Here is a 26,601-nt window from a genome sequence, read left to right as displayed (position 1 = left end):
AATAATTTAAAGTACAAATAGCAAGAATGTATAAAACCGGCTCAAATATATGTTGGAAATGTAAGGAAAAAGAAGAGACTTTTTATGACATGTAGTGGGATTGTAGAGAAATTATTTTTTTGGGGGGAAATGATATATAATGAGTTGAAGAAAATGTTCCAGTTAACATTTGTAAAAAAGCCTGAAGCATTTTTGTTAGGGATTGTAGGAAAAGACCTGCCAAGGAAAAGGAAGAATATATTGATGTATGCGACAATGGCGGCAAGAGTCTTAATAGCGCAAGGATGGAAGAATGAAGAAACCCCGACGAAAGAACAGTGGCAAGAAAAATTGATGGACTATGTGGAACTGGCAAAACTGACACATAAATTACGTGACAAGGACAACTGTGACTTTAAAGAAGAATGGGAACCCTTTACAAAGCGCTTAAAGAAACAACAAAATGAACTGGACTCCTTGGCAGGTTTTGAATAAACATACACAAATTTATTTGTTAACATAATAAATGGATAATGTAGAGATCTTTACCTTTTTATAATATGCAGAGAACACTATGTCTTGATAAATCAGAGAGAGGAAGTGAGGGAAGTCGTAGGGGAGAGGGAGGGGGAAAACGGGGGGGGGGATACAATTGCTGAAATAATTTGTTATGTGAAAATAATAAAAAATTCAAAAAATAAAATGTGTGCATTAAATTGCAATTGCCCATGCAATGTTGATGAGAATTTTCATGCAGGCCTTTTAAAAAAACCCCATAACAATGGCAGAATCCGAGACCAGGGAGAAGAGTTGGTGGAAGAAGATTGGAGGAAATTTAAAATCTACTTACAGAAACATTGTAAAATTTTTGAATGTTGATGACATTGAAATGAAATGAAGGGGTTCTAGTAATAAGGTAAAAGATTATGTAAGAATGGATTGATATTGGATGAAAGCTTGAAGCTAAAATATGTGAGGAAAAATAATTAAGGATAAACCAATAGGATATGAATTTGCTGAACCAATTTTTAAGTGGAATACAAAACAGGGAGGCATGAGGAAGTCAGGAAAATAAGTTAACTAAAGAGGAGAAATTAAAAAAGAGGGATTTTTGTTTTTCTTTTCTTTTCTTCTTTTTTTCTATGTTAATTGTCTGTATTTTTGTATTTTTGTATCTTTGTGTTTTGTATTTTTTCTTGTGTTTTTTTCCATTGATTGTCTTATAACTTCTTTATTGTGAAAATTTAATAAAATATCATTTAAAAAAACAACAACAACCCCATAACAAACAGCTTTAAACTGGGGGAAAACATGATTTTGACACCTCTGCTCAGCCTTACTCCCGCCAGCACACCTGCTTGGGGGGGGGGGTTGTCCTATAAGCCTCCTCCTCTTCCTCCCCCGCCCCCCCCGCTGCTTATCCTCCTCCTCCTCCACCTGTCCGTCATGTGCCACAGAGCCCTCCTCCCACAAGGAGGGATTTGATGTGCAGGCAAGGCTTTCATTCTCCTCTCCCCCCCCTCCTCCCCGTTTGCAGAGGTGAATTTCTGAAGGCAGGAAGGAAACCTTGGGCTGAAATCCCTACAGCTCTCATCGGGGGGGGGGGGAGTGTCAGCTGGACAGAATCACAGCAGCAGAAAGTGGGTTGGTTTGGGGTGGGGTAAGGGGAAGATTGCATGCGGTTCCTAGACATATTGAGCCTGCTCCTTCCTCCCTCCTGCCTCCTTCCTCCTCTTAACCATCTTTTGCCATCTCGCGGAGCCTGACTGGTCCTTGCGGATAAATGAGGTGAGGATGCTCCGATTTCTATATGCGTTTATATTTGTTTGCACCAGTCCTTTGAGGAATGCGTTTCCAGGGAAGGGAAATGGAGGCGCGGGGAGGTCTGTGCAAAGAGGAAGGGAAATGGCCAAGGAACCTGGGGAAAAAGCAGCCGAAGAGATCAGCCAGGATTTGCAAAGCTTTAAGGAGCTTTGCAGGCGAGCCAAGGGTTCTTGGAAGCGTAGCAACAACAAGGGCTTGTTGGCATGTCGGTTCGGTGGCACCGGGAAGGTTGTCCTCTGCGGGTTGCGCGCGGTTCTTGCTAAAAATAAGAATAATTAGCTGCGTGGCCATTTCAGCAGGAGGTTGCTGCAGCTGGCCAGGGAGACATTAAGGGGGGGGGAGGGAATTACCACCCCCCAAGCTTCCAACGCATGCATTGGAAAGGGCAATATCCAAGCAAGGTCAGGAGGCGTGCAGGAGGGCCTGCTGGTCTCTGTCTCTCTGTGTTTTTGCAAAGTCAGGCCCTTGTGCATCTTGGCTCAGTGTTGCTGCACTGACTGGCAGCCGCCCTCCGGGGCTTCAGGCAGAGGATCTTCCCAGCTGCCATATACAAACCCATTGATACATCTATTTCAGTACAGTCTACACAGGCTGGCAGCAGTGGCTGTCTAGGATTTCAGACGGGGGTCGTCCCCGCCCCTCAAGATTGGATCTGAAACCCCCTTCATGCAAAGCTGATGCCCTACCCCAGAGCTCTGCCCTTCCCTTAAAAACAGATCAAGATTCTAGTCCTCATGGACTGAATTAAACAGAAAGCGGCCTTCTACTGTTCCATCTATGCTCATCACTGTCCACACTGACCGGCAGTGTCCTGCTGGGGTCTCTGGCCCTACCTGGATATGCTAAAGGTAAAGGTAAAGGGACCCCTGACCATTAGGTCCAGTTGTGGCCGACTCTGGGGTTGCGGCGCTCATCTTGCTTTATTGGCTGAGGGAGCCGGCGTACAGCTTCCGGGTCATGTGGCCAGCATGACTGAGCCGCTTCTGGCAAACCAGAGCAGCGCACGGAAACGCCGTTTACCTTCCCGCCGGAGTGGTACCTATTGATCTACTTGCACTTTGACGTGCTTTTGAACTGCTAGGTTGGCAGGAGCAGGGACCGAGCAACGGGAGCTCACCCCGTTGCTGCGGGGATTCGAACTGCCGACCTTCTGATCGGCAAGTCCTAGGCTCTGTGGTTTGACCCACAGCGCCACCAGCGTCCCGCCTGGATATGCTACCAGAGATTTAACCTGTTCTGTGATCTCTCCCCCCCAATTCAAAGAGGCTTCCTATCACCTGAGATGTTCCCATCCAGTTTTGCAATTCTGTGATTCTGCAAAATGGGCACAGCAAAGGCTTTGCGGGGAAGTGTGACTTTGGCACGTCGCAGCCCCCCAAGAGGAATAGTGTCTTTGGCAGCCGTGTTGCAGCCCCCTCCTCCCAAAAGGCCCCAGACAAACCCAGATATCTATGTTTAAAAGCAGTACATAAATATTGCAGCCAGGGTGATGTGGATTCTGTGCCGACATTTGTGAAACCACAATAATTGGCCTTGAGAAGAGAAATCACACCCTGGAGAATTTTAACTCTCAGTTTTCCTTACCCTCCCCCACTTTTTTTTTTAATACCAAACACCCCAAGTTTCTAGACCTCAAGGCAGCCAGTATGCTTGAAGTCACATAGTGCTGGCATTGGTGGGTGGGAACAGGAGAACTCACAAATGAGTGGAGCTCCAGTGCCATAATTCATGGAGGCTGGCAGAAATGGAATGAGTTGTGTGTATTTTGCAAGTACAAAAAATGCTTAGAGTGGGCATCGTTCAGAGATATTGTTGTGGGGTTCAGATTATAGTGAGTAGGGTCGGAATCCGATGCAGTTAAATACAGAGTGCAAGACAGCCCAATGGGAGACCTGTCAGTATTTAGGGCTGAACATTTACTTTTTTTGGACGGGCCATATCTTGAAGTTTTATAGTTGATAAATTATGTTTATTTTCCGTGTTTGCACCTGTCTTGCAGGACTCCTGTTTATGGGTAAGGGATGAAAAATGGGGAAAATTTGCTGAACTTGGTCTCACTCTGTGCCCCAGTCACCCCACCCCCTTTTCCAGAGGACTTTGGATCAAACTAGGTGTAACAGCAGAGCCTAGGACTTGCCGATCAGAAGGTTGGCGGTTTGAATCCCTGCGACGAGGTGAGCTCCCGTTGCTCAGTCCCTGCTCCTGCCAACCTAGCAGTTCGAAAGCACGTCAAAGTGCAAGTAGATGAATAGGTACCACTCCAGCGGGAAGGTAAATGGTTCACCAGAAGCAGCTTAGTCCTGCTGGCCACATGACCCGGAAGCTGTACGCCGGCTCCCTCGGCCAATAAAGTGAGATGAGTGCCGCAACCCCAGAGTCGGCCACGACTGGACCTAATGGTCAGGGGTCCCTTTACCCTTTACCTAGGTGTAACAGCAGCAGGTTTAACATTCCAGAGTTTGCTAAAACTATATGATCTTGTTTGAGTTGAAAGCAGTGTTAGAAACTCAGATAAACAAACAAACAGACAAACAAGGCTCCTTAAGGCTTAAACCAAGGTTGCAATTGCCAAAACACAATGCCTAGTGGCCCTTTTGGGGCAAGACGGCTCTAAAGTCTTATTTTCCAAACGATGGACTGACTGTGATGGATTCTCAGTTCAACATCTGGCTAGTTCAGAGGACAACCTTGGGCCAGGTTAAGAACTTTGAGAACTTAAAGAAGAAAAGTGACTTGATCCAAAGACAGTCCGCATATTGTTGTTGTTGAGTTGTGTCTGCCTCTTCGTGACCCCCTGGACCAGAGCACGCCAGGCCCTCCTGTCTTCCACTGCCTCCCGCAGTTTGGTCAAACTCATGTTGGGAGCTTCGAGAACACTGTCCAACCACCTCGTCCTCTGTGGTCCCCTTCTCCTTGTGCCCTCCATCTTTCCCAGCATCAGGGTCTTTTCCAGGGAGTCTTCTCTTCCCCTGAGGTAGCCAAAGTCTTGGAGCCTCAGCTTCAGGATCTGTCCTTCCAGTGAGCACTCAGGGCTGATTTCCTTCAGAATGGAGAGGTTGGATCTTCTTGCAGTCCATGGGACTCTTGCATATCTATCGGCCTATTCTGACTTCTTTTTCGTAATGGTGACTCAGACTGTTCATAACATAGGAATATTCTTCCCAACTCTGAGCAGGGCAGTGGGGGAATTAAAGACAAGCGACAACAATTCACTATAACGTTGTTCACTGCTCCAGCTCAGGCTGCACAGAGAAAGCATTTTGGTTGCTGAAATTCATTCCGATTGTGCAGGTAAAATATATTGGAGAGAATTCTACAGGAGGGGGTGTTGGTGTTTGAGAACAGTCCAGATCCAGGGATCCCTAGATGGGGGAGATGTCAGACACCATTGTGGCACCCAGGCAACTTCATTTGGCAGATAAAAAGGTAAAGGGACGCCTGACCATGAGGTCCAGTTGTGGCTGACTCTGGGGTTGCGGCACTCATCTCGCTTTACTGGCCGAGGGAGCCGGCATACAGCTTCCGGGTCACGTGGTCAGCATGACTAAGCCGCTTCTGGTGAACCAGAGCAGCGCACGGAAACGCCATTTACCTTCCCGCCGGAGCGGTACCTATTTATCTACTTGCACTTTGACGTGCTTTTGAACTGCTTGGTTAGCAGGAGCAGGGACCGAGCAACGGGAGCTCACCCTGTCGCTGGGATTCGAACGGCTGACCTTCTGATCGGCAAGCCCTAGGCTCTGTGGTTTAACCCACAGCGCCACTTGCGTCCCTTGGCAGATAGTCAGGTGCGAAATGTGCCTGGTGGCTGGCTAATTTTGAACACTGGTTGAAAGTCCTGTTTGAGGACTTCCCTTAGGGCAGCAATTCTCAACCTGTGGGTCCCCAGACGTTCTTGGACTACAACTCCCATCATCCCTGAGCTCTGACCTTGCTAGCTAGGGATGATGGGAGTTGTAGTCCAACAACGACGTCTGGGGACCCACAGGTTGAGAACCGCTGCCTTAGGGGCATCTGCTTGGCTGCTGAGGGGACAGGCCTCTGGACCATGGGGCCACCCAGCTGCAGGGCTCTTCTTATGGAACCTCCATGCCCACAGGCAGTCTATCTTGATTCCTATGTTCTTAGGGGCATTTGTCCACTGTGGGAACAGGATACTACTAGATGGGCCCCCTTTGGCCTGTTCCAGCCAACCCCTTGAGATGGAGGGGAATCTCCAGCTGGGAGATTTTTGGGTGGGAGGCATTGTGGCCCCCTTAATATCTGCCCCCTGCTTCGTGGTGAGTTGGCAGAGCTGATGCCATCTGGCTCCTGTCAATACGCCTCCATTGGCTTAGGGTACAAGGCGTTTAACCGGTTTACCCTCCCACTGCCAACTGGAGCAGGGTAGGAATGTTGTCACCCCCTCTCTCGGATATAGACGTCATCCCAGCGATGTGGGCGGTGCTCCGAGCCACGTTGTTGTGCATTGTGCTTCACACCCTCGCTTTCAGGACCTGGGAGAAGGGTCAAGCAAAGGAGCCCTATGCGCATGCTCATTGGGCAGGAGTGTGCTGGTGTTTTGGAAACCAAGCTTCCAGCTGAAGGTGACAGCAGAGGCTTATCGGGGGTAGCCCCAAACGAGCATATAAAATTCCTTGTACATTCTGTGCAGACTTTGGGCTAGAGGTAAAGGTAAAGGTTTGTTGTTTAGTCATTTAGTCATGTCCGACTCTTTGTGACCCCCTGGACCAGAGCGCGCCAGGCACTCCTGTCTTCCACTGCCTCCCACATTTTGGTCAAACTCATGCTGGTAGCTTCAAGAACACTGTCCCACCATCTCATTCTCTGTCGTCCCCTTCTCCTTGTGCCCTCCATCTTTCCCAACATCAGGGTCTTTTCCAGGGAGTCTTCTCTTCTCCTGAGGTGGCCAAAGTATTGGAGCTTCAGCGTCAGGATCTGTCCTTCCAGTGAGCACTCAGGGCTGATTTCCTTCAGAATGGAGAGGTTTGATCTTTTTGCAGTCCATGGGACTCTCCAGAGTCTCCTCCAGCACCAGAATTCAAAAGCATCCATTCTTTGGCGATCAGCCTTCTTTATGGTCCAGCTCTCACTTCCATACATCACTACTGAGAAAACCATAGTTTTAACTATATGTACCCCTGACCATTAGGTCCAGTTGTGGCTGACTCTGGGGTTGCAGCGCTCATCTCGCTTTACTGGCCGAGGGAGCCGGCATACAGCTTCCGGGTCATGTGGCCAGCATGACTAAGCCGCTTCTGGCGAACCAGAGCAGCGCACGGAAACGCCGTTTACCTTCCCGCTGGAGCGGTACCTATTTATCTACTTGCACTTTGACGTGCTTTCGAGCTGCTAGGTTGGCAGGAGCAGGGACCGAGCAACGGGAGCTCACCCCGTCGCGGGGATTTGAACTGCCGACCTTCTGATCGGCAAGCCCAAGGCTCTGTGGGTGCAATTACCCCTCCAATCCCATTTCTTGGGATGCTGCCTTACACAGAGTCAGACCCTTCATTGGCCCACTAAGCTCAGTATTGTCTGCACTGGCTGGCAGCTGCCCTCCAGAGTTTCCATGGCCTCATCTGGAGGAGCCAGGGATTGAACTATGGGATTTTGTGCCCGCAAAGCAGATGTGCTGTCTGTCTGTGCTTTTCCCTCTTGGGAATGTGGACTGGAGGAATGTGTGTGTGTGTTTTATGCTGAACAGGCAGAGCGATGCAGTTAGATAATGATAGACGCTGAGTTTCAAAGCCTTGGAGACCTCCCTCCCCCCCCCCCGCCTTTAAGATGGCAAGGGACATTTGTGGGAATCACAGCTGCATCTAACTGATGAGGACGCCATCCCATCGGAAGTCAAGGGGAAAAGAAACTGTACAACCTGCAGAAGACCTATATAGGGAGGTTTTTAACGTACAATGTTTTGTTTTGTCTTTTGTATATGCCGCCTGCCACTCAGAGTGGCTGGGGCAATCAAGTCAGATGGGTGGGGAATTATAGATAGATAAATGGGATGCGGGTGGTGCTGTGGGTTAAACCACAGAGCCTAGGGCTTGCAGATCAGAAGGTCGGCAGTTCGAATCCCCGTGACGGGGTGAGCTCCCGTTGCTCGGTCCCTGCTCCTGCCAACCTAGCAGTTCAAAAGCACATCAAAGTGCAAGTAGATAAATAGGTACCACTCCGGTGGGAAGGTAAACGGTGTTTCCGTGTGCTGCTCTGGTTCGCCACATGACCTGGAAGCTGCTGGCCACATGACCTGGAAGCTGTAGGCCGGCTCCCTCGGCCAATAAAGCGAGATGAGTGCTGCAACCCCAGAGTCATCTGCGACTGGACCTGATGCTCAGGGGTCCCTTTACTTTTAGATAGATAAACAGACAGACAGACAGACAGACAGACAGACAGATATAAATAAATAAATAAATAAATAAATAAATAAATAAATAAATATAATTTCTGCATTGTAGGGGGTTGGACTTGATGACCCTTGGGGGTCCCTTCCGACAGTTCTGTGATTCTATGATTCTACTCAAGGTAGACGCATTGCAATGATTATTATTACATTTTCTACGTCGCCCTTGTCTACACTGGGAGCAGCTGTCCAGGATTTCAGACTTGGGGGGTGGGATATCTCTCAGCCCGACCTGAAGATGCCCCCTGGGGACTGAGCTGCAAGAAAGGAGAGCACAACTGAAGAAGAGTCATCCTGGATCGGGCCCATCTCGTCCAACGTCCTTACAGTGGCCACAGTGCTAGAAATTAGCCAGGCGCCAGGCGCGTTTTGCCCGTAACATTGGAGAGATGCTGCTGCTGCTGCCGGTCAGTGTGGACATTACTGAGGCAGATGGCACAGCATCAGGCAAGCATCTCGTGCTGCTATCCACCGGTGAGTGGGTGTGGCTTTCTCATGTAAGGAAAGATTCCTAAAAGGAGGGATATGTATCTACTGAATAAATAAAGATATATCAAAACCGATGTACCAAGACAGCCCTGTTTTGTTGGAGGGGTTCCTGCTTCTTTTGCTGAGTGGGGCCCTGGACACCTGCCCAGAAATCTTCCCCTGCCATATGCACACAGCAGCTGTTTATATCGTCCTCTTTCTCTCCCTTTCCTTCCCTCCCTCTCTTTTTCTCTCTCTCTCCAGTCTGTGGAATGCAAGAGGAGGCAGGGCTCTGTGGTGGGGCAAGAGCCAGGCACCCAGCAAAATATCGGCCGGGGTGGAGGTGGGTGAGGGGGTGGGTGCACATAGCTGGCGTGATTTTTAAACAAAGAAGGGAAGAAAACACTCTCCCCTCCTGCGGTTTTCCAGGTAGTGGCATTCAAAAGCCTTTCTGCCTCCGAGTCCGACTGTGGAGACACAGAGGCAGACCAGCAAGCGAACGTGTTTGCATTAGGGGATGCCCTGAAGTAGAGCATTATATCTTGTGCTGCCCCTTATACAGTCATACCTCTGGTTACAGCCGCTTCATGTTGCGTTTTTTCGGGTTACGCCAACTCTGGGGTTGCGGCGCTCATCTCGCTTTATTGGCCGAGGGAGCCGGCGTACAGCTTCCGGGTCATGTGGCCAGCAGGACTAAGCCGCTTCTGGCGAACCAGAGCAGCACACGGAAACACCGTTTACCTTCCCGCCGGAGTGGTACCTATTTATCTACTTGCACTTCGTGCTTTCGAACTGCTAGGTTGGCAGGAGCTGGGAGTGAGCAACAGGAGCTCACCCCTTCACAGGGATTCGAACAGCCAACCTTCTGATCGGCAAGCCGTAGGCTCTGTGGTTTAACCCAGGGTTTCCCAAACTTGGGTCTCCAGCTGCTTTTGGACTACAGCTCCCATCATCCCTGTCCACTGGTCTTGCTAGCTAGGGAAGATGGGAGTTGTACAGTGGTACCTCGCAAGACGAATGCCTCGAAAGACGAAAAACTCGCAAGACGAAAGAGTTTTCCGTTTTTTGAGTTGCTTCGCAAGACAGATTTCCCTATGGGCTTGCTTCGCAAGATGAAAACGTCTTGCAAGTTTGTTTCCTTTGTCTTGCAAGTTTGTTTCCTTTTTCTTAAAACCGTGCATTCACTTCGAGGAGCAACTCATAGCATGCGATGTGGTAGCCTTTTTTGAGGTTTTTGAAGACTTTGGTGATTTTTGAAGCTTTTCCAAAGTCCGTGCTTTGCAAGACGAAAAAATCGCAAGGCGAAAAAACTCGCAGAACGAATTAATTTCATCTTGCGAGGCACCACTGTAGTCCAAAAACACCTGGAAATCCAGGTTTGGGAAACACTGGTTTAACCCACAATGCCACCCGCATCCTCAGAGACTACCTTACACTGCTTTTAAAACCAAAATCGCATTTGGATAGAAACTGCTTCTCAGGCGGCTAGTCCTAGTCTTTATAACTCTGTACCTTCTTCCAGAAGGCAGAAGCTGAAAGAGATCATTTCCGGGGTGCGCACTGTCCTGCGCTATCTCTGCAGCTTTCTTATGGCACCTGGAAGCGTAGATTTGATCCAAGGTGGGAAGAGTGCACCCAATTATTCTCTCCGCAGTCTTTGCAACCCTGGGCAGCATTGTTTTTCCCCTGTGTGTGTGTTGCACACTAGTTACAAGCCTCATTCCTCTCTCGATATGGGTGGTGTGGGCCTTTTTTGTTGGGGGGGGTTTTGCTTTTGTCATTTGGGTGCTTGGAGGTGTGTGAGTTTCTCAGGGTGGAAATACCCGGGGTGGGGGGGTTTTCCAAAGTAGGTGTTAATGCCCCATGGGGGGGCAGTTTGTCTAGGTGGGGTGCTAAAAAGTAAGGTGGCAGCGGGGGGGGGCGTTCGTTGGAGGTGTAAAGAACTGTGTGAAAAGCTGGCATTGCTGGATCAATTTCATCAATTTTGTTGAATTAATTAAACTTAAGTTTCAGCTGCATTTTGAGTAAGTGGGCAACTAATTGTCACTACTTTGAATGTTACTGTTTCTATGGTTCTGTATGTATGCTTTAGTTGATATGATGATGATGATGATGATGGTAATTTATTATTTATACCCCACCCATCTGGCTGGGTTTCCCCAGTCTCTCTGGGTGGCTTCCAACTGAATATTAAAAACAATACAGCATCAGACATTAAAATCTTCCCTAAACAGGGCCTCCTTCAGCTGTCTTTTAAAAGTAAAACAGTTGTTTATTGCCTTGACATCTGGTGGGACGGCGTTCCACAGGGCGGGCGCCACCACCAAGAAGGCCCTCTGCCTGGTTCCCTGTAACCTCACTTCTCGCAGCGAGATTCCTGCATTGCAGACAGCTGGACTGGAGGACCCCCAGGGCCCCTCCCAACACTAGAAGCCGATGATTATTTTTCTTGGTGGGTCGTGCAAACTGCTATAACAACAACAACAACAACAATTTATTATTTATACTCTGCCCATCTGGCTGGGTTTCCCTGGCCGCTCTGGGCAGCTTCCAACAAAATATAAAAATACAATAGTCTATCAAACATTGAAGTGTTTTAAATTTGTTGTTAGCTGCCCTGAGCCCGGTTTTTGAACCAGGAAGGGCGGGGTACAAATAAAAATTTATTATTATTATTATTATAGTCTGAATATTTTTTTATTGGGCATGGGGCTCTGGGGATGAGTTTGTGGTACCAAGGTGGCAGGGCCCCCCCAAAAAGTTTGGGCATCAGAGATATGAGCTGTCTCATCCCTCACTCAACAAACAAAATCCCCCTCTGTCCCTTTGTGGGTGCCTTTTTCCGCCTTCCCTTCTCAACCACCAACTCTCTCTCTTCTTTCCAAGCCGAAGTCCCGTTATATAAAATCCAGGCACGCTCAGCTTGAATTAGGTCAAGAGGAACTCTGCACGCCCCTCCTCACTTCTGTTCTCCTTGTAAAGATTCAAGCGATGGGGAAGGGATGTGAGCTTTTGGAGGGTGTGTGTGTGTCTGCTTGTGTGTCCCTTGTTGCCCATAATTTGAATGCATCCCTCTTGGAAGAAGAGCTTGCCCCTGGATGAAAGGGGAGAGGCCAGCTTCCTTTCCCAGAAGGATTACTCCCTTGGCCTCTTCCTAAAAGCTTTTAATCCTGCCTCTTTCTCTCTTTCTTTTAATTTGAAGGTGCAATTTTGCAAGCAGGAAACATAAAAGGCTTTTCAGGCAATTCATTAGGTTCCACACCCACTGTTTGTCATATTCAGAGTTCCGGCTGAAGCTCAAAGATTATCTTCAGTTTGCAGATTAATAATAATAATAATAATAATAATAATTTATTTCTATCCCGCCCTCCCCAGCTGAAGCCGGGCTCAGAGCGGCTAACAACAACAACAATTATTACTAATATTCATTTTGTTTCTACACCTCATATTTTTAAGATAGGGAAAGGCTCTGCGGCAGAACAGCTGCTTTGCATGCAGAAGGTTCGGTCTCCCCTGGCATTTCAGAAATACCCTTGTTTTGAAACACTGCTGCTGCTGCCAGTTCGTGTGGACAGCACTGACCTAGAAGGCTGCTTCCTATTTAAACAGGTCATTGCTTTGCTTTTAAAGGGCAGGGCCGTAGCTCAGCCGAAGAGTGTCAGCTTTGCATGCCAAAGGCCCCACGTCCCCTCTCCCGAAGGCATCTCTAGGTAGGTCTGGGAGAGCAGCTGCCAGTCAGTGTGGACAGTACAAAGCTAGATGGAGCCCTAACCTGGAGAGAAAACAGCAAAGAGCTGATGAAGAGAGCACAGCAGAGGTTATATTTTCTGAGAATCCTCTGGAAAAACAATCTCTCAAAGGACCTGAGAGATCAAAATGCTTGATGGCATTTTACCATTGTACTGTGGAGAGTGTATTGACTTATGGTCTGTGTGTGTGGTTTGGGAGCTGCACGGTCAGGGGAAAAACAATGCTGTCCAGGGTTGTAAAGACTGTGGAGAGAATACAGTGGTACCTCGGGTTACATACGCTTTGGGTTACAGACTCCGTTATCCCAGAAATAGTGCTTCAGGTTAAGAACTTTGCTTCAGGATGAGAACAGAAATCGTGCTCCGGCGGTGCGGCAGCAGCAGGAAGGCCCCATTAGCTAAAGTGGTGCTTCAGGTTAAGAACAGTTTCAAGTTAAGTACAGACCTCTGGAACGAATTAAGTACTTAACCCGAGGTACCACTGTAATTGGGTGCCCTCTTCCCACCTTGGATGAAATCTACGCTTCCAGTTGCCATAAGAAAGCTGCAGAGATAGCGCAGGACAGTGCGCACCCCGGAAACGATCTCTTTCAGCTTCTGCCTTCTGGAAGAAGGTACAGGGTTATAAAGGCTAGGACTAGCCGCCTGAGTAACAGTTTCTATCCAAATGCAGTGTAAGGCGTCTCTATGTGAGTATACTGTATTTAAAAATGGGGTATCACAGTTTTTAGGGGGCTAACCAAGCTGGGATAGCAGGCTTTTATGTCGATTTTTCAATTTCGTTGACAATGACAATAAAGACTATTGTATCGTATGGCCTGACTCAGCGTAAAGCAACATACCTGCGTTGTGCAGAAAGAGCTAGATATATGGGTAAATGGAAGTAGAACCTGGAGGCAGCTGTTTTGAAGGAGGGCGCGTTCATCGGCGTATGGAGGCTTCCAGTGTTCGAAATTCGCTGGGTGCCAGGCCCGTTTTGCAACTGGTGTGGGTCCCTGCAGAAATTCCTGGATGCCAGGTGGGCGACTGATATCTCCACCTGGCTGCCCCCTCCGGTTTCCTTAAGTAGGTCAGCAGAAGACCTCGTTTATTTCATTTATCTCCCATCTTTTTCTCCAAGGAGTCCATGGTCCACCCCCTCCTCAGTTAATCCCACAACGACCCTGTGAGGTGGGCCAGGAGTCTGTGACTGAGACTCCAAGGTTGCCCAGTGAGCTTCAGGACTGAGTGGGGACTCGAACTCTAATCTCCCAGGTCCTCGTCCGACACTCTAACCACTACACCACCCTGCCTTCCTAGAGTCCTCCTGCTATAGGGCAGCTCTATAAATTAAGTAGGTAAATCAATGGGGGGAAAGCCAAATGTCCCTGAGAGAAGGATCTGAAATATTTTCCTGGAAGTGTCAATTTGCTTTATTCTGGAATGTTTTATTTGATGTTTTTATGTGTTGAAAACCGCATTGAAGCTTTTTCTTTAAAACAGAAATGAAATGAAAAATAATGATGATAATAACAAATTGCATCGTTAAAAAAAAAGGGGGCGGCTAGATATCTTAACCTAGATTTAAGGTGCCAATTGGCGATGAGATTAAAAATCTCAGTTTCTAATGCTTGGAGACTCCCCCAATTTCTGCCTGGGTTTTTGTCCTCCTCCAAACTCGGACTCCACTTTGCATAAGAATGTTCCGGAACCTGTTTGGAACCTCGGAACTGCCTGAGCATGTGAGCACCGCCAAGTTCCAAGGTATTGTCTGGGACAGAGGGACCCCTCAGAATTAGTCGCATTTGAAAGAGGGGGGAGAGAGAGAAAAGGAGAGCGGAGAGGTTTGCCACCTTGGCTTTTGACAAAGCCTCTTTTGGAACAGATTTGGAATAAGTTCCCCTCCTCTGCGCCATGACTGCAATTTGGCCACCGCCAACGCTTTCCCTGCAGAAGAAACGGGTCCCATCAGGAAAAGAGCCATTCATGGCCAGTTTCCTAGGAGACCACAGAACGCACCTCAGAGATGGTCACATCCTGCACCCGCAGCTGAGAACTGAGTGCAGAAGGTAGTCTTCGTCAGCCGCGTAGAACCCCAAGAAATAGACACAGGCTCCTAAAAACCCCAAAATCCTTCACCTCTCTTGTGGCGCATTGTTAGGCTGCGGAACTCCCTCCCACCAACCTAGGTACAGGGACCCCTGACCGTTAGGTCCAGTCGTGGCCGACTCTGGGGTTGTGGTGCTCATCTCGCTTTATTGGCCGAGGGAGCCGGCGTACAGCTTCTGGGTCATGTGGCCAGCATGACTAAGCCGCTTCTGGTGAACCAGAGCAGCGCACGGAAATGCCGTTTACCTTCCCGCCAGAGCGGTACCTATTTATCTACTTGCACTTTGAGGTGCTTTCGAACTGCTAGGTTGGCAGGAGCAGGGACCGAGCAACGGGAGCTCACCCCGTCGCGGGGATTCGAACCGCTGACCTTCTGATCGGCAAGTCCTAGGCATAGTAAAGTTAAAGTAAAGTGACCCCTGACCATTAGGTCCAGTTGTGGACGACTCTGGGGTTTCGGTTACCTTCCCGCCGGAGTGGTACCTATTTATCTACTTGCACTTTGACATGCTTTCGAACTGCTAGGTTGGCAGGAGCAGGGGGAGCTCATCCATCACGGGGATTCGAACCGCCAACCTTCTGATCGGCAAGCCCTAGGCTCTGTGGTTTAACCCACAGCGCAATCTGTATTCCTCCCACCAACCTAAAAGAGGATTCACACAAGAGGAGGCAATCAGTGATTACTAGCCAGGATGGAAACCAAAGGAGAACGTTGCTCTTGTGCTCGGACCCGGCTTGTGGGTTTCCCAATAGAGGCATCTGGTTGACCACTGTGAGAACACAATGATGGTTGAGATTGGATTGATCTAGAAGCCAGACTCTTCTTGCTTTCGTATCGAACCTCCAGGACCAGAGGCAGTCTATCTCGGCTCCTAGGAATTCTGGGATATTTGGCCATTGTGAGAACAGGATGCTGAATTTGGTGGCTGTTCTGTCCAGCAGGCTGTTCTTACATTTCTTGTGTGTTTTTCTTGCTTTCCTTCTTCTGGAACCTGCAGTCAAGGCATGGTGTCTGTTGTTTTTGCTTCGATTCATTTTTTGTGTGTGTGTGTTTTGATAAGCGGAAGCAGAAACGGTTCCTGCAGGCCAAAGCCTGCAATTTTGCTGTCCGCCTTTTCCCCATGTTTCACCCAAACCCATCTTTACTGGGTGGGTGGTGGAAAAGAGGGGAGACAGTGGTGGCTTATGTAACACGGTTCCTTCTGGACTCAGAAGCAATGTTATGCAACCGGCTCTTAGCTATTTGAGTCGCTCAGATGGTGGTACCCGACTCCACCTTGGTTGCCATGGTGACCAGCATCTCTCTATCTCTCTCTCTCTTTCTGTGCAATGTGTTTTCTTTCAACAAAGGTCCCCTGCATTTATTCGTCTTTCAATCGTATTTTCTGCTCCGTGGAAGAAGGAGCCCTTGACACAGAGGGGTCGATAGCAGCACGCTATAATTGGCAGCCATTTCCCCAGCTCTTCAACACGCAAATCCTCCCTCCTTAAGTGACTTGTGGGTTTGCAAGGATGGGAGATGGGGTCGGGGGGTCAGTCCTTTTGCAGATTTTGAACTAAAGGTTAATCTGGTGTGGGAGTATTGGGTAGGCCTTGTTTGATGGCTTCAGCACTGCTTTTGGACCGAGGGCCACATTGCCCTAGTAGATACCCGTTGGGGGCCACATTCCAGCAGTGGGGAGGGTTAGGAAGTGGTTGGTTGTGGGTTAAATTTGATTTACTGTATTTTTCGCCCTATAGGGCGCACCGGCCCATAGGGCGCACCTAGTTTTTTTGGGGGGAAATAAAGAAAAAAAATTTATTTTCCCCCCCCAGGCACGGGGCTGGGGCGGGGGAAGCCTGAGCTTCCCCTGACCCCAGCCCCCAGAACAGGCTGCTATCCGCAAGCCTAGGGAGCCCTGCAGGAACTCCCGCTGGTCTCTCCAGGCTTGCGGATATCTGTCCAAAGCCCGGGATGCGCTGCTCAGTGCGCCCCAGGCTTTGGGGTGCAGGCTGATATCCGCAAGCCTTGGGATCCCGATGGGAATTCCCGCGGAGCTCCCAAGGCTTGCGGAGAGCTTCCTGAAGCCTGGAGAGCGAGAGGGGTTGGTGCGCACTGACCCCTCTTGCTCTCCAGGCTTCAGCGAAAGCCTGCATTCGCCCCATAGGACGCACACAGATTTCCCCTTCATTTTTGGAGGGGAAAAAGTGCGTCCTATAGGGCGAAAAATACGGTAGTTCACACTGAAAGGTGGATCTGTCCAATCTGAACTTTCTGAAATGATATGAGAACGGAAAGCCATGTTTTGAAATTCACACATAATTCAATTTTGTGATGTAAGCTTCTCCAGCCAGCCAGTTTATGCCAAAAATGCCTCTATTGTGGGAAATGGTGCATAAAATGCATATCAGTGCAAAGAACATCAAAAACGTGCAGTACGTTGAGGAAAACTGCTTGCAAAAATGCGTTCATTAGAATAAATTCGTACGTAAATGCTGATTTGAATTTTCACGAGGATTTAAAAGAAAGGCTCACATTGCTGGAGAAAATGTGGAGGAATGAAGATTGAATAAATGAGAACAGGCCACATCTACACCTTGCATTTAAAGCTGTACCATTCCACTTTAAACAGATATGGCATTTCCCAAATAATTATGGGAACTGCAGTTTGTTAAGAAGGGTGCTGAGAGTTGTCCAATTCCCCCCATGAGAGCTGTAATTCCCAGAGTGGTATAATCATCAATCCTTCTTCATAGGGAAACCTGAGAATTGTAGTTCTGTTAGAGATGAGCGCCGCAACCCAAGTCGGCCACGACTGGACCTAATGGTCAGGGGCCCCTTTACCTTTTAGGGACGCGGGTGGCGCAGTGGGTTAAACCACAGAGCCTAGGACTTGCGGATCAGAAGGTCGGCAGTTCGAATCCCCGCGACGGGATGAGCTCCCGTTGCTTGGTCCCTGCTCCTGCCAACCTAGCAGTTCAAAAGCACGTCAAAGTGCAAGTAGATAAATAGGTACCACTCCGGCGGGAAGGTACACAGCGTTTCCGTGCGCTGCTCTGGTTCGCCAGAAGCGGCTTAGTCATGCTGGCCACATGACCCGGAAGCTGTACACCGGCTCCCTCGGCCAGTAAAGCGAGATGAGCGCCACAATCCCAGAGTCAGCCATGACTGGACCTAATGGTCAGGGGTCCCTTTACCTTTACCTTTTAGAGGAATAGGGATCTGCTAACAACTTTCAGCACCTATAACAAACAACAGCTCTCAAAATTCTTCAGAGGAAGCCCTGAGTGTTTAAAGAAATGTCCTCTATAGTGTGAATGTATCCTGAGAGAACCAAAACCAGCAGATCCTTGTGTTCCTAGATTGTGCATGAGAAAGGCGGAAGAGCGCCGCTGGGGTGATAAGTTGGCAATGTGGGTCCCCCCCCGTAGTGCATATTTCCTGGCTTTTTCCAGTGTATCTGGTGCTTGTGAGATGGGGAAGTCCAGAGCATTCTGTTCCATCTCCGCCCTTCTCCCTCCTCTGCTCAGCTCCCCTCGGCTTGCTTCTAATCATGTTGATTCTAATTAGTTAATTAAATAAGGAGGTCTCCTGGAAGTCTGGCCTCCCTACCATGTTTCGATGGGGGCCGCTGGGGCTGTGTTCTTGCCACAGTTTGGCAAGGATCCCCTGTCCACTCGATGATTAGCCAGTTTTTCCTTCCAGGGGGTGGGGACACACCATTTTCTGGGGATGTTTTTTATGGGGGAGGGAGAGAAGGGGTTGAATGTTTGGTTGGTTGGCATCCATCTCTCCCCCAAGAGACAATGGAGCACCATATTTTTCGCTCTATAAGATGCACCAGATCATAAGACACGCCTAGTTTTTGGAGGAGGAAAACAAGAAAAAAAAATATTCTGAATCCCAGAAGCGATCCCTCTTGCTGCTCTGGCTTCTGGGAAAGCAACTCAAAGCCTCTTCAGGGCAGAGGGAATGTTCCTCCCGCTGCCCTGAGGAGACTTCGCGCGGCTATCCCAGAAACCAGAACAGCAAGCGGGATCGCTGCGCAGCGAAAGCAGCGATCCCTCTTGCTTTTCTGGCTTCTGGGATAGCTGCGCAGCCTGCATTCGCTCCGTAAGACGCACACACATTTCCCCTTACTTTTTAGGAGGGAAAAGTGTGTCTTATAGAGCACTCACCGCAGTGTCTGCAGCGCGCTCAAGCCACCCCAAATCCTCCCTCCTTAAGTGACTTGTGGGTTTGCAAGGATGGGAGATGGGGTCAGGGGGTCAGCCCTTTTGCAGATTTTGAACTAAAGGTTAATCTGGTGTGGGAGTATTGGGTAGGCCATGTTTGATGGCTTCAGTGCTGCTTTTGGAGCGAGGGCCACATTGCCCTGGTAGAAACCCATTGAGGGCTACATTCCAGCAGAAGTGGTTGTGTTGCAAATTTGATTTAGTTCGCACTGAACGGTTGTTGTTGTTGTTTAGTCATTTAGTTGTGTCTGCCTCTTCGTGACCCCCTGGACCAGAGCACGCCAGGCACTTCTGTCTTCCACTGCCTCCCACAGTTTGGTCAAACTCATGCTGGTAGCTTTGAGAACACTGTCCCACCATCTCGTCCTCTGTCGTCCCCTTCTCCTTGCACCCTCCATCTTTCCCAACATCAGGGTCTTTTCCAGGGAGTCTTCTCTTCTCATGAGGTGGCCAAAGTCTTGGAGCCTCAGCTTCAGGATCTGTCCTTCCAGTGAGCACTCAGGGCTGATTTCCTTCAGAATGGAGAGGTTTGATCTTCTTGCAGTCCATGGGACTCTCCAGAGTCGTCTCCAGCACCAGAATTCAAAAGCATCAGTTCTTCAGCGATCAGCCTTCTTTATGGTCCAGCTCTCACTTCCATACATCACTACTGGCACTGAACGGTGGATCTGTCCAATTTGAACTTTCTGAAATGATACGAGAACGGAAAGTTATGTTTTGAAATTGACACATAATTCAATTTTGCGATGTCTCTCCTGGGAGAGACGCGGTGGCTTGGGCACCCGCAGGCTCCCCGCTGCCCAAACGGTCCGCCTGCTGCCTCCCCCCCAGCTGCAGGGCGGCTGAGTCAGAGGAGGCAGACCCCTTCCTCCAACACTGATGACAAGACCCCCTTCTCGGCCTGGCTGATGTGTCCCAAAGGAAACCAGAACAAGTTGTTTGGCACCACCTGGGCTGCAAGGAGTTGCCGGAAGGAGGCGGTCAAGGCGCCATCTAACTGCCTTAGGGACTCCGTTCTGGATTTGTGTAGGGCTTGCTCCTGAGTCTTTTCTTCTCCCAAAGATGTCCCACAAGGCAGTGGAGGTTTAGGGCCAGAGTTTTCCTTCTCCTAGATGGGCTCCCTTCCCAAGTGGATGAGCCCCACCTGCCCCTCACTTCCCTTTATGGCATGGGCAGAAACCGCCTTCTTGACCATTGTTTTTTTTTTTAAAAAAAATAATATTTATTGGTGTTTCAAAAAGTTACAAGAATAAAAAAGAAAGAAAAAGAAAAACAAAAAATACAAAATACAGAAAAAACAATAAAAAACAATTAAGAACAAATCCATCTTTCCATATCTTATCTATCATTTGCTTGTTTCCTTGACCTCCTCACACCTCCCTTTTTTGTATTCTAGTTCATTAGTTGTTTCAGCAAATCCTTTCCTTCTTTGTTTTTATCTTACTAATTTATCTTAATATATTGTAACTTTACATTCTGACCTGTTAACAATCCATTTTTACTTAATCCTTTATAACATTACTGCTAAAACCACATAGCTTCATTCCAGCATCCTTCTAACATTCCTTAATTTCGCCTTCTTGACCATTGGGCCCACTCTTGGCCTTCTCGGTGGTGGCGCCCGCCCTGTGGAACGCCCTCCCATCAGATGTCAAAGAGATAAACAACTACCAGACTTTTAGAAGACATCTGAAGGCAGCCCTCTTTAGGGAAGCTTTTAATGTTTGATGTATTACAGTATTTTAATACTTTGTTGGAAGCCGCCCAGAGTGCCTGGGGAAACCCAGCCAGATGGGTGGGTTATAAATAATAAATTATTATTATTATTATTATTGGTCTCATCTGCTCCATCTGCCAGAGCGGGTCTTCGCATGCCAGGGAAGCCCCTAACTCACTGAGGGTTAGAGACCCATTGACTCCCCTCGCCTGATTTAGCTGGCCAGTCAAAGTCGTTTTTCTTTTCACGATCTAGCAGAATACATTTTTTACGAAATAAAAAAAAAGATAAGTACAGTGGTACCTCGTGTTACAGATGCTTCAGGTTACAGACTCTGTTAACCCAGAAATAGTACCTCGGGTTAAGAACTTTGCTTCAGGATGAGAACAGAAATCGCGCAGTGGCAGCAGGGGGCCCCATTAGTGGTACTTCAGGTTAAGAACAGTTTCAGGTTAAGAACGGACCTCCGGAACGAATTAAGTACTTAACCCGAGGTACCACTTTAAATAAACTTTCCAAAATGAATAGCAGATTACAGGTAATTTCGGCAACATACCCTTCTGTCAAGGGCTTCCCCCTCTTCTCCCCCAAGTTTCTCTCCCAGCCTTAGGATTCCCTGACCCCAAAGATTTCTCCTCAGAGCATTCTGTGTGTTGGGAGAGAGATTTAGAATTTTAAGTTTGCTTTGTGCTTTCCTTTAATTTATTTAAGAGGCATTTTGCCATCTGCCCAGGAGATTTGGCACTTGAATTTTATTTTAGTGTTGTATATACTTTCAATTTTATTTTATTTTTTGCTTTGATCTGAGTTAAGTCCTGTTTGACGTGACCTTGTGTGGCTTCTATGCTGCATAAAGCTTTTGTGATGGTCCGATGACTTGTATACAAATGGATCTGTTCTTATCTGAGGTTATTTTAAAAGTGCATTTGGACTGATGGTTTGTGTTCTTTGTGGTTTCTGTGCAATGTGTTTTCTTTCAACAAAGGTCCCCTGCATTGGCTTCATTTTAATTTTTTTTTAATCCTTCATCGTTAAGAGCCCAAGAAGCTCTGGTGTTCTGACAGTTTATAATAAACATAATCTGCTGGGCTCCCTCTAAAAGCAAACTCAAGTCGTGGATGGAGACAGGACTGGCACCAGCAAGAAACAGGAAAGGGGCAGTATCAGCACACACACCATGTTTGAAGCATTAAGAAGTACAAGTTTTGAAGTACAGGCAGTCTGGTGTAGTGGGTAGAGCGCTGGTCTGGGAGAGACCAGGGTTCAAATCTTCGCACTCAGCCCTGAAGCTTGCAGGTGGAGAGTGGGGTTTGTTACTCAGCCTAGCCTTCCTCACAGGGTTGGGGGGCGAGGAAAACTATGTTCCTTGCAACCGTGAGCTACTTGGAGGAAAGGTGCAAATGGAGTAAATCATAATTTAAGAAGCCAAGGGAGTAAAACAACAGCAGACACTGGATCTGAGCACAATCCAGTCAGAAAAGAAAACTGAGAAGTGGAATGGAATGTTCCTGCAGGGTTAGCTGGCAGCTGGACCAAGAACATTCCTGCTAGAAAATTGGTATTGTTATAATGAGGCTGCTATTGGAACGATATTGCAATACAGTCATACCTCATGTTACGTCCGCTTCATGTTACGTTCTTTCAGGTTACATCCCACGGCGACCCGGAAGTACCAGAATAACAATAACAATAATAATAATAATAAAATTTTATTTATATCCCGCCCTCCCCAGCCGAAGCCGGGCTCAGAGCGGCTAACAACAGTAAAATGATACAACATTCTAAAATCATTTCATTATAAAATCAGTTCAAATCAGATTAATGGCAACCATTGGGCTAGAGGTCTGTGAAGATTGCCAAAGGAGGGGGGTCAGGCTGTGCCCTGGCCAAAGGCCTGGCGGAACAGCTCTGTCTTGCAGGCCCTGTGGAAAGATGTCAAGTCCTGCAGGGCCCTAGTCTCTTGGGACAGAGCGAAAGCGTTACTTCTGGGTTTCGCTGCTCGCGCATGAGCGCAAAATGACGTCACACGCATGCGCAGAAGTGGCGAATTGCAACCTGCGCGTGCACAGATGCGCCGCTGCGGGTTGCGCTCTTTTCATGTTGTGAATGGGCCTCCGGGATGGATCACATTCACTACCAGAGGCACCACTGAGAGTGTGTGTGTGTGTGTGTGTGTGTGTGTATACACCGGTGTGTGTATATACACACACACACACACACACACACACACACACCGGTATACACACACACACACACACACACACACACACACAAAAACATATATGACCACTCCTGTTACAAACACACACATACACATGCACACATATCTGAACTGCAGCAAAATTTTGCAGCGCGCCCTCATGTCCTAACGACAAATGCCGTTGGTTCAGAGCCCACCATCAATTTGGAAGCAAAATGGAACACCCTCCCTGCAAAAAAAACCACAGTAGTTTTTACATATTAATTTATTTCCTTCAGCTTTATTTACTGGGGGGGGGGGAATAGGGGGTCCCCTAGCAACTCTAAGGACTCTTCTAAGTAATTACTGTTTCCCCGATTATTATTTTTTTTGGGGGGAAGCCATGACTGTTGTGGTATCAAAGTGCTTTCAATGTGTGGGGAGAACGTGATCCATGTCTTTTCATCTGTAGCATAGGAATCTGGGACCCGGGGATAATGACACTGGCCTACCTCACAATGTTAATGTTGTTGTGAGGATTCTCTTTCAGGGAACCCACGTCAAACCCACGACCCCGAAAGAGTCTCACGCACTATTGTGTCATTCCCCCCCCCCAACTCCTCTCAATGCAGGAATCACGATGTTCACCAGCATAACGGACGGGCTCCTGTGTTGCCTGATGGGCAAGACCCCCAACGCCGTGGGTCCCCTGGAGAGCGTCGAGTCCAGCGACGGGTTTAGCTTCGTGGAGGTGAAGCCCGGCCGGGTCCTGCGGGTCAAGCACCTGGCCCCCGCCCGCCCACCGGGGGCCGAGGACGCGCCCCAGACGGCGGGCGTCGTGCGCTGCAAGCGACGCATCACCGTTTACCGCAACGGCCAGATGGTCATCGAGAACCTGGGCGACGCCGTCCGCGCCGACATCCTCCACTGCCAGAACGGCTCCGAAGCCAACGGCACGATGGAGCTGGAGGTCTCGGACGCTGCCACCCCCTCGGCCAACCCCCCCGGTCCCGGCCCTGCCAAGCGCCGCCGGCGGAAGCCGAAGAAAGTGGTGAACGTCGACTGCACCAAGTTCATCACCAGCTGCAAGGGCACCCACGGCGACGTGGTCCTCTTCTTCATCCACGGCGTGGGGGGCTCTCTGGACATCTGGAAGGAGCAGCTGGACTTCTTTGCCAAGCTGGGCTACGAGGTGGTGGCCCCCGACCTGGCCGGACACGGGTGCAGTTCGGCCCCCCAAATCGCCGCCGCCTACACTTTTTACGCCCTGGCGGAAGACATGCGGGCCGTCTTCAAGCGCTACGCTCGGAAGAGGAACATCCTCATCGGGCACTCCTACGGGTAAGGGTGAGGGGAGGGTCCCGCCCTGCTCCCAAACCCCGTTCACTCCATTCCATGGAATGCTGGTTTCATTGGAGAGGGCTGGGAATGTGTGTGTGTGTGTGTGTGTTGATTTCTAAAGCTTATTCTCACCTTCCTCGCAAGGTTGTTCTGGGAATTAAATGAGCAGGGGGGGGGAGAGCCATTTATGAGCTTTACCGCCCCCCGCACACTCCATTTCACTCTGCCCTGTGGTCCATCAAATGTCGGTTTTGCTGTAGGGGATTTCTGCAGCTTATTCCAGAACTGGAGACCATCCCCTGAGAGGAGGGAGAATTTAGCTTAGTTATATTTCGAAGGGAGCAGTAGGTTGGAGCGTATGAACCAAAAGAAAAGGAACGCATCACTGAAACCGTTTTTTAAATTGTAAACGTAAGGGAAAGAAAGAAGACCGAGACTGGGAAATGTAAGCGAGGAAATGCTGTCTTGGCAGCACAGTGATAAAAGGGCTGCAATGTGAGAAAAATCAGAAGAGCCCATCTAATGCTGTATTGTGTTTTTAATATTTGATTGGGAGCCGCCCAGAGTGGCTGGGGAAACCCAGCCAGAGGGGCGTGGTATAAATAATGAATTATTATAATATATTAATGCAGCCTTCTGCCCCCACAGGGGCCAAAATGATGCCCCCAAAGGGAAGCCCCCAAGCAGTATTCAAGTACAAGGCCTCTCTCTCCCCCCCTCCATTACTGCCTCTGAACGTGGAGGCAGAGCAAAGCCAAGGGTAGAATTATTTGATGTAATGGATGTGTCCTCTCCCAGCTTCAGACACAAATTCACAGGTATGCTGCAGGTGACCTGAATGAAGCTCGTGGGCCATTGGTAGTCTGCAGACCACAGTTTAAATCATCATCATTATCATCCCAGGAAGCCAGGCATAGGGGCACCTTCTGTTATTCCCCTCACCCCGGAAACGTGAAGGTAGACTGCTCTTGAAAATGGAGGCTCTTTCAACGCACGTGAATAGCAGCTGTTGGGAAGCTTCTTCCTTTCTGGCTTTGGATATGACCCAACCTACTTGTAACCGGGTGATCTGGACTACAATTCCTATCATCCAGGGTGGGCTCCAACCATCATAATCATCATCACCATTATTATTATTATTATTAGTAGTAGTAGTAGTAGTAGTAGTATACCACCTTATATGTGCAAGTCTCAGGGCGGTTCACAACATAAAATCACAATATAAAAACACAAAATACATAATAAAAACGAAAACAACCCGGAATATTAAAATACAATAACCTATTAAACATTAAAAGCTTCCCTAAACAGGGCTGCCTTCAGATGTCTTCTAAAAGTCTGGTGGTAGTTGTTCTCTTTGACATCTGGTGGGAGGGCGTTCCACAGGGCGGGCGCCACCACCGAAAAGGCCCTCTGCCTGGTTCCCTGTAACCTCATTTCTCGCAATGAGGGAACCGCCAGAAGGCCCTTGGCACTGGATCTCAGTGTCCGGGCTGAATGATGGGGGTGGAGATGCTCCTTCAGGTATACTGGGCCGAGGCCGTTTAGGGCTTTCAAAGTCAGCACCAACACTTTGAATTGTGCTCGGAAACGTACTGGGAGCCAATGAAGATCTTTCAGGACTGGTGTTGTATGGTCTCGGTGGCCGCCCCAGTCACCAGTCTAGCTTCTGCATTCTGGATTAATTGCAGTTTCCAAATCACCTTCAAAGGTAGCCCCACGTAGAGCGCATTGCAGTACTCCAAGCGGGAGATAACTAGAGCATGCACCACTCTGGCGAGACAGTCCGCAGGCAGGGAGGGTCTCATCCTGTGTACCAGATGGAGCTGATAAACAGCCGCCCTGGACACAGAATTGACCTGTGCCTCCATGGACAGTTGTGAGTCCAGAATGACTCCCAGGCTGCGCACCTGGTCCTTCAGGGGCACAGTTACCCCATTCAGGACCAGGGAGTCCCCCATACCTGCCCACCGCCTGTCCCTCAAAAACAGTATTTCTGTCTTGTCAGGATTCAACCTCAATCTGCCTCCAGACACTCACACAGGACCTTCACCGCCTTCACTGATTCTGATTTAAAGGAGAGGTAGAGCTGGAATATTTGAAGCTCTTTCCACATTCCACGCACTGATATGGTTTCTCCATTTGAAAAAATATGTTAATATTTAAATCTTAGAATAGCTTTGGAAGTGGATAAAGGCGGTAGGGTTAGAAGTAGAATATTTTATAAGTGATAAAATGTGAAGTTTTTTTTATGGTTAAAGTAAGTGTGGGGGGAAAAGATGGTTAGAAATTATGATATATGTAAACTGCTAAAGATGAAGTAAAATGAAAATCAGATAGGTGGGGCTTGGGGAAGCCCACTTAACAATGTTTAGAAAAATAAGGATATGACAAGAATTGGTTTGTATTATTTGTCTTTTCTGTTTGTGTTTTTATTTGTCTTATACAATGAATAATTTTTTTTTGAAAATATATATATATATAAAAAGAGTGTTAGAGCTGGGTATCATCCACATATTGATGGACACCCAGCCCAAGCCCCCTGATGATCTCTCCCAGCGGCTTCATATAGATATTAAAAAGCATGGGGGAGAGGATGGAGCCCTGAGGCACCCCACAAGTGAGAGCCCAGGGGTCT

The 26,601-nt window shown here is 48.5% G+C and overlaps 1 protein-coding gene and 1 long non-coding RNA gene across 3 annotated transcripts in view; one reads left to right on the top strand and one right to left on the bottom strand.

Moving 5' to 3' along the window:
- LOC310835911 overlaps window positions 1-26,601 on the bottom strand; it is a 155,597-nt gene that overhangs the window by 6,804 nt on the left and 122,192 nt on the right. The gene's annotated exons all lie outside the window — the stretch shown is intronic.
- Window positions 1,439-26,601, top strand: part of ABHD8 (abhydrolase domain containing 8) — a 32,159-nt gene continuing 6,996 nt past the window's right edge. Inside the window, exons 1-2 of one of the 2 annotated variants that reach the window (XM_083720603.1) lie at window positions 1,439-1,767; window positions 23,255-23,963. In XM_083720603.1, the coding sequence (XP_083576729.1) occupies window positions 23,263-23,963 (701 nt within the window). In that variant the 5' untranslated portion in view covers window positions 1,439-1,767; window positions 23,255-23,262. Of the gene's footprint in view, window positions 1,768-14,231; window positions 14,472-23,254; window positions 23,964-26,601 lie in introns of those variants that run through there. The other variant, XM_083720604.1, reaches the window with a different exon arrangement.

This window comes from Podarcis gaigeae, assembly GCF_964106915.1.
Source record: "Podarcis gaigeae genome assembly, chromosome: 18".
NCBI classification, from domain to species: Eukaryota; Metazoa; Chordata; class Lepidosauria; order Squamata; family Lacertidae; genus Podarcis; species Podarcis gaigeae.
The sequence above is the reverse complement of the archived record's forward strand: the minus strand, read 5'-3'. Positions and strand labels throughout refer to the sequence as shown.